The sequence below is a fragment of the Pocillopora damicornis genome, chromosome 10 (genome assembly GCF_964200805.1).
Source record: "Pocillopora damicornis chromosome 10, jaPocDami1.2, whole genome shotgun sequence".
NCBI classification, from domain to species: Eukaryota; Metazoa; Cnidaria; class Anthozoa; order Scleractinia; family Pocilloporidae; genus Pocillopora; species Pocillopora damicornis.
Window position 1 is genome coordinate 1,073,153 of NC_142679.1, and position 12,201 is coordinate 1,085,353.

A 12,201-nucleotide genomic window follows, 5' to 3' on the forward strand; every position below is an offset into this window, starting at 1 on the left:
TACTGCAAAATCAAGATGATGTACTATGCTTGAAATTTTTGTCAGGCTTCAAAGAAAAGAAAGCATTATATTTCAAACTTTTGCCACTTGAACCTGTCTTATTCCGAGACATGAACAACCATTCAGGAAACATTTTTCATCATAATTGGTTATAAAGGTACAAATTGTTAACAGTTGTTTATTCGTAATACTTTTGATCAATTTTTAGTATTATACATCTAAAGATATTACACGTGAGGTATTTTAAACCGGGAGAAATTATAGCTGACATGACCCACAATTTTGCAACCTTAGTTACATCAGTTCGAGATACATTCCTGTTCCTCACAATTGTATTCGTCAATTTAAAATTGAAAACAAGATAAGCTAAATCAACATCAAGATTCTTTACAGCCAACTTTTACAGCCATGAAAAATGAGAAAAAAATGTTTAGAAGAGCTCCTTTTACAAATCGTATTGTGACTAATTGAGTATTATCATTATTCCGTTCCTTTTTCCTTCCACCAATACAAAGCTCTCGTAATCTTAATTAAAATTAAAATTTAAGTGCCTTGATAACGCTATAATAATCATCATCCATTGATTCAACACTTTCTGTAAACATCACCTCGGCTTAAATTTGACCTAATGAGACGTGATCCAATTAAGGAGAAAATATTACGAAACCCGTTTATGACGGACGAGAATTAGCGTAAAGCGACATTAAAACGTTCTTTTTAATATAGGATTTTGTAAAGCTTCCTAGAATTAAACGGCTAATGCAATGCCCAGTTTGATTGTTTCTTTTCTCTCTTTTTCCTCAAAATAGTACTATCGTACTTCTCATACCAAATTTCCCTAGTTTGGAGCAATATACGGAAAACGTGAATCCTTACTGTTTTCACCAATATTCCCATATCCAAAGTCCACTTTCCTAGGATTTTTATTCAAGAAAGTTTTTTTAAATCGAAAAATCTCATGTAAGGATCAAATAAAATAAAAAAATTGAAATAAGTATCCTTAACTTCATAGAAATTCTTTTTTCTTCGGAAAAACTGACGCTCCTGATTACTTCCTCAGCTACAAGTGCAACAACGAATTGTTCATGTGCCCACTGATTGAAGAACAAACGCACCATTAACCAAACCGAGGGCAAGATAATTGGACTTTGGTTGTTTTCTTCATTTTTTGCATTACCAACTGTTAACTGGAGCTTGATGGTAGGACAGAACGTAAAAATTAACGTGGCGGAAATGTTAAGGGGTGTCGTGTGACTTGGTGTTCGTCTTTTCCGCTCTGACTAAATTACTTTCTTATCTTTCTCGTTCAATCACTACACGCATTCTTTTCCCCTCAATTTTTGCCTCTTCTATCTCAAAATACTCTTTTTTGGTTTCGCTCAAGTTTTAAACTAACAATTAATTTGCGTTTTTCAATTTGAATAGCGTTTTACTAGGAGTCTATCGTGGACCTTTGATAACGAACGGACTTCCGCTTATTAACTCCATTTACCCATGAGGTGCGGGAGGGAGAATGGTGAACGCGGTTGTTTAAGGTTCGAGAGGATCTGGGTTCCAACCCTAAGCAAAACATTGAGTTGTGTGTGCGTGTGTGTGTGTGTGTTTTTTTTTTTTTTTCAGCGAGACTTTTAGCTCTCAAATAGGAGATGATACTAAGGATACAGGTTAAACTCTTTAACTGCAATCCAGAGGGAGCATCAGTACTCCTGGTCGCCATGGAAGCCGTGATAAGTCCTTATAGAATGGGTCGCTTATTTTTTGTGCGGGCTGAGCCAAAGGGATTGAACCAGATTAAAAGTAAAAAGAGGCCTGTTGATAAGCGTATGTCAATTCCGAGTTGATGGCCATGCCAGCGCCACTAAAGAATGTAAACAAACAATATTTATTTTTGCATTAAAAATTCATTAGTACTTCCGCTTTGGATCTTTAATTCTGTTCCAATTTTAAAAGTTGTCGACCAAGATGTCAAGTGCGCAACACAGTCAAGCTAGAAAGGCGGAATTAATCAAGACTTCCACTCACTTTGAAACACATTCCACGCTTAAAAACTGTGACAAACGTCGCGGCTCGATTAAACATGCATGCCGGACTCAAAATGGAATAAATGGAAACGACACATTTAAATGAGTTAAATCCTTTGACACGGTAGCGTTATGTTCTTTCCGAAAATAGTCTAAAGAGAGAAATGGAGGGACTCGGGAGAGCGAGGAGAAATGCCATATTGTCTTACTATCAATTGTAACATTTCATCGAAAGCATAGTTGCCATATATAAAATTTAATCCATGCACTTCGTGTTCTTGTCTGGAAAACAATCTCCATATTAAAATAAAGGGGTTGAATTCGCTTAACATGCACATTGGTAGACACTGAGCTAGGAGAAAATATTGAATGTTGGACCTGTTTGTTTTTCGACATCTCTTTATGATTGAAATCTTTTTTGCATTCACCGCTGTGTCCCTATACTTAGGAAAACAGGAAGAAACGCGGGCATCTGGTAATCATCTTTAATGTCTTTAAAAGCAAGCAATATTTGTCGTAGCAAACATGTTCAGTTTTTCTTCTCAGTCCATTGGGTGCATGTATGAATTATTATTTTACAGTCAAAGGAATGTTGTCATCAAATTGACTGGGTTCTGCAATCCAATTGTGACCGTCAAATGTATGGAAAAGTCTAACTTAATTTTATTTTATAATAATGGCGGAATAAAATATTAGGGCCGGTTATTTACTCGATGTTTAATTTAAAGCACGGTTTTACGCAATCAGGGGGCCTCAGGCGTCTTCTATAGGAGGGTTGATTTAATTAAATAAATGTCCTTCTACTGCTTGCTTTCGGCCCTCTTGACGCTGTTCACAAAAATAATTGTTTAGGTAAAAGGTTCAGCTAAATTGAGGATTGTTTGGGACGCGGTTTTGTTAAACAACGGTTAAACTTTGTTCAAATATTCAGACAATATTCCAAACTGAACTAAGCACTTTTAAGAAGTGTCGCATCGGTGCCTTCTAAGGTTTTAACGATAATGGATTTTTCTGAAATTCTAGAACAAATGTTAAACATGTTAATTAAACATCGTTTATTGTTCAGCGCCTGAAGGACTTCACGAATTATCTGTGCAGCCTTTAAGGTACCAGAATCCTCCACTGAGGATTTTTCTTCACTGGTACATGCCTGAAAGAACCACTAGAAATCATTTAACTTTGAATCTTAGAAATAATTAATTACTAAGCTAAACAAATTTTAATGACAGGTTTTCATCTGTAGGTTATTGGATGAATTCCAAGTTTTTTGTTTTCTCCTGTTTTAATACTCTTACACTTCCCCTTGTCAAATAATTTTGTGAATTCTGGTGTGTCTACAACTTCCTCCTTCGTTATAAAATAACCTTCACAGCCAAGAAAAAGGTCAGAGTTAACACTAAAAAATATAGATATAACAAACGAATCAAAAATTATGTTTAAACTGTTTGAGCATTCTCTGCAACATAAAGCGCCGTAACAGTTAAACATAGGGAATGACACGGTCCAGTAGGTCATCTCCAGTTTCGCTCTCATCGAAGGGGAACTGAAAATTTTGTGAAAATTCAATCTACCCATCCCCTGTAGCGACGTAAACTGAAGCTTAAAAGAGGATAATTGTTATAACACTAGAATAAGCTAGTATATTTAATTCATGTTGCAGTCTCGTAGAGATAACAAGCTTGATTTACACTCGTGAAAGGTTGTTTGTGTTCAGTCACCTTCGTGAAGTCTTTCATAAAAACAAATTTTTTTCTCATTTGAAATAAGTTTTGTTTTGTCTTTTTTTTATCGTTAGGACAACGCGTTGGAAAAGTGTTATATGATATCCTCCTGTCGAAGTATTGATTGCCGAGTCGATTGTTGGGGAGGCCCTGAAGATAACTCTCGCCATAACTTTCTTCAACCTTAATAGACATCTTGAAATATGACGACCTTAGACAACACAACAGAAGATTTAGGGAGCTCAGCGACAATTTCAGAGTCTCCATTTTGCATGCTAAGTCCAAAGTGGCAAAACCTGAAGATTTTTTTTATAGCACTGAATATTCCTCTCTCCATCACGGCGTTTTTGGGCAATCTTCTGGTTATTACTGTACTTTGGAAGGTCCGCAGCTCCATGTGCCTTCATCCTTCCTCAAAGCTTCTGTACAGTTGCCTTGTGTTCACTGATCTGTGCACGGGTGTTATTACACAGCCTCTGTTAGTCGCCTTCATATTCTCCCCAAAACACTCCAAAGGTTGTCTCTATCTACAAATCCCGTATGTCCTCACGAGCACAATTTTACGAGGAGTCTCGGTGCTAACAGTGACTGCGATCAGTGTGGACAGATATTTGGCTTTGGTACTAAGAATGAGATACAGAAACATGGTCACACTTACAAGAATACGGACTCTTCTGGCTGTTTTTACCCTTTACACCGTTATCGGTTCAATGTTGTGGCTGTACAAATTTCGCATTGCCGCAGCCTTGACTGCTGTAACATTATTGTTGTGCCTTTTGACAGCAAGTTTCTGTTACTTGAGAATTTATCTAACCTTACGCAACCACCAAATTCAAGTTCAAAAGCGTGTCTTCCAGCCACGAGAACAAAAATTCCAAATGAATATGGCTTGGTACAGTAGAACAGTGACTAGCGCGTTATGGATACAGTTCACATTACTTTTTTGTTATCTTCCATTTTCTACAGTCATAGCATTACGTGCAGTCATTGATGATAGTAATAGCCCTCATGCATCGGCGATTGATCTGGCATGGTACATCACAGGAGTTCTGTTTTTGTCAAACTCATCAATAAACCCGATACTTTACTGCTGGAAGATTAGAGGAGTGAGAGCTGGAGTGAAGGACATAATCAGACAATTTTGTCGTTTCTGAAGTTTGAGGGGATAGTTTCCTCAGTTTTAGGCAATAATAGAAGTACTGACTGTCAGTACGACGTAGTAGCTTAAATCTCAGTGAGCTGAAAGGAAACGAAGAGAAAAAATATATTAAACATTATCGCCACATTTTTTATGACAACTCATTATCCAAAAGCAGTTTTTTTTAAAAACGTTTGCATCAATTTTTAATCATGCTTAGATCTCCCCTAGTATAGCGTCTTTTTAGTAGTCATGAACCTTGTGTCAATAAAGAAAAACTAAGCTTGGTAAAGCAATACAAGGAAGTCAGCGTAGTAGGGAAAGGATAGAAAAATTCAATAAGTTGTCTTCGTTAAGCGTTCGCTAAAATAATTCTCTTTTAACATGTTGTGATGTTTTCTTTGTCGCTGTTTGTCGGCAATAAATTATTCACTTCCAGGAACACGTCGAAGACTTTTGTTCTTCGATAAGAAATTGTCGCCTGTAGTTCCCTTCTCCTATACTGAGAAAAATGAATTGAAGTGAAATATTCTGATATAGTGTGCGGGTGTAATTAAACAATCGGAACCGTTTGCTAACCCAATACTCCCGTGAGCCTTGGTTCAGACATGAAATTTAAGGTCGCCTCCCAAGGACTCGCCTCAAACAAACGACAAGTGAAAGGGAAGACCATTTGCATTCGCTCTGATGAAGGGCCAATGATCGACACGCCGGCTCTTGAAACCTTTATGGTGGCAAATTTACATTAGCAACTAGGATAAAACAAAATTCTCTGGTAATACCCTCCACCGAGGCAGCACCACAGTTTATTTGGAAACTTACTCCTTTATTCATTTACAAAACTACTTGTCGCCGACTGGTAGGTTAGGTCGCTTCACGCGCTGAAAACGTTCAGACGGTCTGAGATCGCAAATAGAAATCTGCGGATGTCTTTTCACGAATTTTTCTGTGATATGTTTGCTGTGGTTGATTCCCCAAGAGGAGAGCGTCAGTCTATAGAGGAAAAGACGAATGTCAGCTGCGTCTTAGTAGGCAAGCAGGTCCCTATTATTACATGATTATTAGCGCTGCAGGACGCGCGTTTCTCCTCCCGCGGAGAGATCTTAGAAGAGCCAAGAAGTAGTTACCGGGAGTCTGATACCTCAATATTACCTGTGTTAAACCCCTTGCAGACTTCTCGCCTGCCCGTAAGCTAGCTGCGACTAAAATTGTTAGATCATTAAATCATACTTGCGACGACGCAATTCTTTGCGAGACGGAGTGCATATCATCAATTTGACTGTTTGGCGCTTGTGAATAATTAATAAAGGTCATAATATGCTAATTGATTTTTGATCAATTCAACATAAATTTTCCTATCTGCAAGCTTCAAGGAATAGTTACGCTTACTTAGAAACTGAACATGGTATAGACAAAGTTAAGTTCGACCCAAATGGTCAGTAAAAATGTCAAGAAGAGTAAAAACTTTTTCCAATCTATACCACGGTGTGTCGTCGAATTTTGCATATGTCTGATAGTGACTGGTAGTGACGGGTGACATAAACCTGTATACTTGCATAAAAACCTGACATTAAAACTTGGTTCCTGTGAAAAATACTATTAGAGCTACGTTGATGTTTCAAAATTATATGTTGCGGCCACAGAATGCGCCTTAAAGCGATAATTTTGAGACACTGAATCATTGTTTCTTTTTTCTTAAGGAGATTAAGAACTGAAGTAAACCATGAACAGCTGTTTCGGTCTCATTAGACCTCAATTAGACCTCATCAGCGTAATATCTTCAAACAAATAATTCATTCACTGCCTCTAAAGAGTTTTTTTTTCCCAAAGAGGACTTCGAAACGTGTGGTTGAAAACATTTATTAAAAACGCAAGTCCCGATTACGAACTGGGAAATACTTATCAGAAGAGAGGCACCCAAAAAAATAGGAAAGACACAAAAAATTAGTTGGTGCCCCCCCTTCCCCCTTCCCCCCCCTTCCCCCCCTTCCCCCTTCCCCTCCATTAACAAAGGTAAGTTGAACTCTTACCTCAATCGGACGCCCCCCAAAAGTTATTCCACCCCACCCCTCTCTACGTAGTTCATAATTATGTTTAACAAGGCCGCCCCACATCCGATCCGTCTGAGTCTGAATCACTGGATTGCGGCTGCAAGTCCGGCACTATATTTGTCATTACCTTCGATTTCCATGATATTTTAAACAGCTTGAATGCAAGCCAGAACTTGGCTTACTAATTTTTCTTTCCTATCCACTAAGCTATACATGGCTGAGTCTGCCTCAGGTTGTCTTAATTTTTTTTCTCATCACAGAGATGGCTTAGGGTCAGTCACCCCCCCACCCGTCTAATTTTTTTCAACTCCCCCGGTCCACTTTTACTCCTGATAATTATTGCAAAGTACTTTATGATATTTTTTTATTTAAAATGTCTATTTTTTGGCATATGCAATACGCCCTACAAACAAAGAGAAAATTATTGTCGTTTATTAATTCAAAAATAACGGAATATGAAAGGTGATTGTAGGGCTTTTCACAAAGAGTTTTCTCTTAATTAACAACAGGTAATGTTACATCGCCTAAATGATCAAACTTGTTGTAAAAAAGGCACTTTAAAGTGGCCTTTATATTTCTTTTTCTTGGTTTCTTAAAGGCTTGTATCCACAACTTCCACATCGAACCTAACATCACCTTCTAATATTCTAAGCGGTGTCACTTTCGTCGAAGCAGCTCTTTTATCAACCCTTATTTCAATGTTTTCAACTTTCACAGTAGCTCGCCGCCTTACAAAGGATCGAGCCAACGCCTGTCGAAACTCTGGTATTCTAAATGCGTATATAATTGGATTTATAAATGCGCTCGAATAGTTGACAAAATTAATAGCCACCAAATATCTCTCAGGTATGTTGAGATCAGTTAGAAATACTAAGGTGTTTGAAATAATATATGGAAGCCAAGAAAGCAAGGCAAGAATAGAAACAAACAGCAAAGTCGTCGTCAGACGCTTTTTTTGTAAGTCCCTATTTTGATGTTGTGTTCCAGGGACAGTTCCGCGTCGAAATTTTCTCCATATGGCGATGTTACAACCACACACGATAGCAATTGATATCGAACCCAAAGTCAACCAATAATAATTATAATGTTTAAGAAAACGAAGGTGGAATGAAAGAAAAAAGAGGGCGGTATCAAGGGCGGAAATTGTCCACAGCATTAGAATTATAATGAGATATGTTCGCTTCGTGAGGGATCGGTGTTTAAACGGCCGATATAAGGCGTAAAACCTTTCACAGGAAATGGAGGTCGCAGATACTAGTGAAGCTACTGTAGGAACGTTATCAGCAATAAAAATGAAAGATCCGAGATAAATGTCCATTGATGCTGTCCATAGGTGGTAATTGACCTCACCAATTTGGTAAATATAGAAAGGAAGAGACACAGCTCCTAACATCAGATCGGCAACCGCCATATTGATAATAAGAAACAGACTTTTCTTACGAAGTTTCTTGTTGCCAACAAAGAGAACGATGGTGAGAATGTTTCCAATGACAATCATGGCAGATGCGAGCACAAAAACACAGCACCAAACGATACTTTCAGCTTTAGAAGGAATATTACCTGATAACCCAGATCTGTTGTCTCTGCTGATGTTTACTGCTGTTGTTTTATTCATCGCTGACTTTTGTCAGAATAAATGAAACCGTTTAGTTTTAAAGAGGGGTAGAGGATAGCTCTGCGTTGATAAGGATGGGTCGCGGTCGAAGTCAAACTGCGGATATTTCGGTTAGCCTTTTATTTCCTTAAAGTGCATTTAAGCTTCAGATTTAGCGAAATCGATATTCCCCTGGATTGTTCTGAAATTCTAGAACGGATGTTAAACATGTCAATTGCAATTGTTTTTCATAAATTTTTGAGCTTCAGCTTCAGCGGAACCAATACCCCCTTGGATTGTTCGGAAATTCTAGAACGGATGTCAAACATGTCAAGTCAACATTGTTTAATACTCAGTGCCCGGAGGATTTCAGAAATTTATCTGTGTAGCCTTTAAGGTGTCAGAAAAGTCCTCCTCTGAGGATTTTTTTTTAGCCAGTACATGCCTGAAAGACTAGTTAAAATCATTTAACTTTGAATTTTAGAAAAAATTACTAAGCTAAACAAATTTTGATGGCAGGTTTTCATATCTGATTATTATTGGATGACCTAAGTTGTTTGCTTTCTGCTGCATTTTAATATTCTTACACTTCCTCGGTCAAATACTTTTTTGAATTCTGGTGTGTCTACAACTTCTGCGTTCGTTATGAGCTGAAAAAATAATTTTCACAGTCAAGTAAAAGGTCAGAGCTAAAAGTATAAAATATAGATATAACAGATGTACCAAAAATTTATGTTCAAACTGTTTCAGCGTTTTCTGTTACATGAAGCGCAGTAACGATTCAACATAGGGAAGGAGACTCCAGTAGATTATCTCCAATTTATAACTTTTTAAGCTTCAACTTTAGCGGAACCAATACCCCCCTGGATTAGACATTCTCCTTCCAATAGGCACCCCTCTTTTCGGCCGAAATTTTAAATAGGATTCTGAACTTGAATTTTAGTTTGTTTACTTCGGTGGGTTAAGGGGATAGTTCATCTTTCACTATATATCGATATCCTTGGCATATTTCACATATATTTTGCACTTATTTGGTAAATTTCACTTCATTTGTTAATCATTTTTCTAATTCATTGCCTTGTATGCATTTCATATTCGGGCTTTTGGCTCAGGTCGCAGAGAAATTATTAGAGGTAATTGAAAATATCTCACTGATTTTCACTACGAAGTATAAAAGCCCTAATCAAGAAACATAACAAGGATTGAAAAAGCCATGTGAGATTTATGTTTTATAAGTCATAGGAGCGTGCTTTAGTTTAGTTTTGATTCCTTCTCCATTCGCGAATCTTTATGATTCACATGATAAGAGATGATAATCTCTGTAAGAGTTGACGCTGACCCGAAATAACTGCGGGCCTTAGTCAGCATAGGCAGCTGCTAGTAGCCAAAGTTCTTAGAAGCGCCAGTATACCAACGAGCTCGATCAGCAATCGAAAAAGCTGGCTCTTTAAAAAGGGTATGCTACTCCACTATTTTTTCCGTGAATTAAATTCACCTTACGAAAAAAAAGGCACAAAATAAAATGAGGTTTGTTAATAATGATCAGATTCTCTAGATAAGCCTTTCTCTGATCTCTTAAGAACTCATGCACACGGTTAGATTACAAAGCACCGAGGCAATTTTAAAATGACTTATTTAAAGAGAATATATAGCTTATATTCTCTTGCACATTTTAACTCTGTTTTTAATTTTTGGTTGATCACACTTTGGTTTCCATAATTTCCTCATTCTTCAGTGGTTGCAGGTCACGTCTAGACTCAGTTTGTAATGTTATAAGTGATATCGGCGCCCTTGAGGACGCTTCATCCCCCTGGCCAGTTGCAGAATTTTCGCTGTTCACCACAACTCGCTTGACCAAACAGCACCGAGATAAAGCTTGTCGAAACTGTGGTATTCTCAGTGTGTACACAGCTGGATTTACAAATGCGTTGGCATAATTAACAAAGTCGATTATAACAAGACATCTCCACGATATCATAAAGTTGAAATCTAATAATAAAATTGAACTGGTAACAATAATATAAGGAAGCCAACATAGTAATGCAAGGACAGAAACAAACAATAGAATCTTTGTCAGGCGTTCATTTTGTAAGTCCCTGTTTTGATGTTGCGAGCCTGCGACAATTCCTTGAAGTTGAAACTTTCTCCAGATAGCGATGTTACAACCGCATATGATAATCGCTGAGGTCGAACCGAGTGACAACAAAATATAGGGAAAAAGTTTTCGCAGGCTGGACATTTGAAATATACAAGTATTAAGGAGAGCTAAAGTCCAGACTATGAAAATCACAATATAGTATGTTTGAGTCGTTAATGTTCGGTGTTTAAACGGCCAATATATAGCGTAAAACCTCTCACAAGAAATGAAGGTTGCAGATATTAATGACGCTTTCGTTGCAAGGATATCAGCGATTAAAAAGGGAACATTCAGGTCCAGAGTTTCAGTCCAAAGCTGATAATCGGATACACCAACCAAGTAAATGTAAAGGGGTAGAGATATAGCTCCCAACATCAGATCAGAAACCGCCATGTTGATGACAAGAATCAAACTTTTCTTACGAAGTCTTTTGTTTACTGTAAAGAGGATAATAGTCAATAGATTTCCAATTACAATCAAGGCGGATGCTAATGTAAAAATACTGCACCAAACGATGCCTTCAGCCTCAGAGGGAAAAGCCATCGATGACCCACACTTCTTGATGTTATTTGCCGATATATAATTTCTTGCTGACTTTGAACAAAACGATGAAAACGATTCACTTCGTTATCTGAAGTGAGCTTGTAAGCTTTGGGTTCACTCAAGACAGAGGGAGGCTTGCACTGTGGAAAATAAAACAAAATCTTCGTAACTGAAGCACGGTGAAGTTATTCCCTTTGTTGCAACAAAAGCTTCAGTCTATAGACCTTCGCGTATTAAATGGCTGCGACTCCTCACAACGCTCGCAATTTAATGATTTTCCCTGTGATAGTATTTTGATTATTTCCTCTCTTTCTCTCTCATTCCGTTTGTTGGCTGGATCCACGACGGCAGATTTCCATTCATGCATTCTAAGGTGGATTCCAACTGAAGAGGAGTCATATCGGTTGACTTCGTTCAGCTACATGGTTACACGATAAAATTATGGAAGAAAATGAATTTCTCGTCTCGGGAAGATATAATTTATTTTAAAATATAATTTCTCAATCTTGAAGTTTATTGTATACTCAGATGTTTTACAGGGTCATTCCGAGTCTTCAGCCACTTTGGAGTTATGGATAAATCCCTCCTTCCCGCTCTCCATCTCGGTGTAACAAAACGTGCGTTTCGTGACTCTTAAATATTTTTTAACGAAACAGATCATATTAAGTTTCATCGACGGGCTTAGCACAAAGAAGTCATACACTGAACGACGATTTTTTCAGTCTATCAATAAATGAAATTAATTACGCAAATATTTCAACTGATAGAAAGCGTATTCATGAAAAGATATAAGCAACGTTTTGATACAACTTTGCCATAAATTCAAAGTGAGAGAATAAAACCCGTTACCTTTGTGGACCAAAAAAGTTCCAAACAGTTCCACTGCAAAATAAATGGCACTGAATTGTGAGTCCAATAGATCCATGTGAATAAATAGTGTAATGGCCCAGGTGTTTTAAAAAAACTGAGTTGAGTAAACATACACTGCGTGGGCCA

At 37.6% G+C, this 12,201-nt stretch overlaps 2 protein-coding genes and 1 long non-coding RNA gene across 3 annotated transcripts; 1 reads left to right on the forward strand and 2 right to left on the reverse strand.

The window, feature by feature from the left end:
- Positions 1–3,945: 3,945 nt before the first annotated feature.
- Positions 3,946–5,319, forward strand: LOC113667773 (adenosine receptor A3-like). The gene has a single exon (XM_027183627.2). The coding sequence runs from the start codon at positions 3,946–3,948 to the stop codon at positions 4,894–4,896; it is 951 nt and encodes a 316-aa protein (XP_027039428.2). The 3' UTR covers positions 4,897–5,319.
- A 332-nt stretch (positions 5,320–5,651) lies between these two features.
- On the reverse strand, positions 5,652–6,160 carry LOC113667774 (uncharacterized). The gene is made up of 2 exons (XR_003445922.2): positions 6,033–6,160; positions 5,652–5,873 (listed from the first exon to the last, which is right to left on the reverse strand). It is a non-coding gene; the product is annotated as an uncharacterized LOC113667774 (long non-coding RNA).
- A 3,581-nt stretch (positions 6,161–9,741) lies between these two features.
- LOC113667722 (trace amine-associated receptor 13c) lies at positions 9,742–11,238 on the reverse strand (the record flags this gene model as incomplete). Its single annotated transcript, XM_027183581.2, has 1 exon — positions 9,742–11,238. A coding segment is annotated over one exon (1,014 nt), but the record flags the coding sequence as incomplete, so codon positions are not given.
- Between the last annotated feature and the right edge of the window lie 963 nt (positions 11,239–12,201).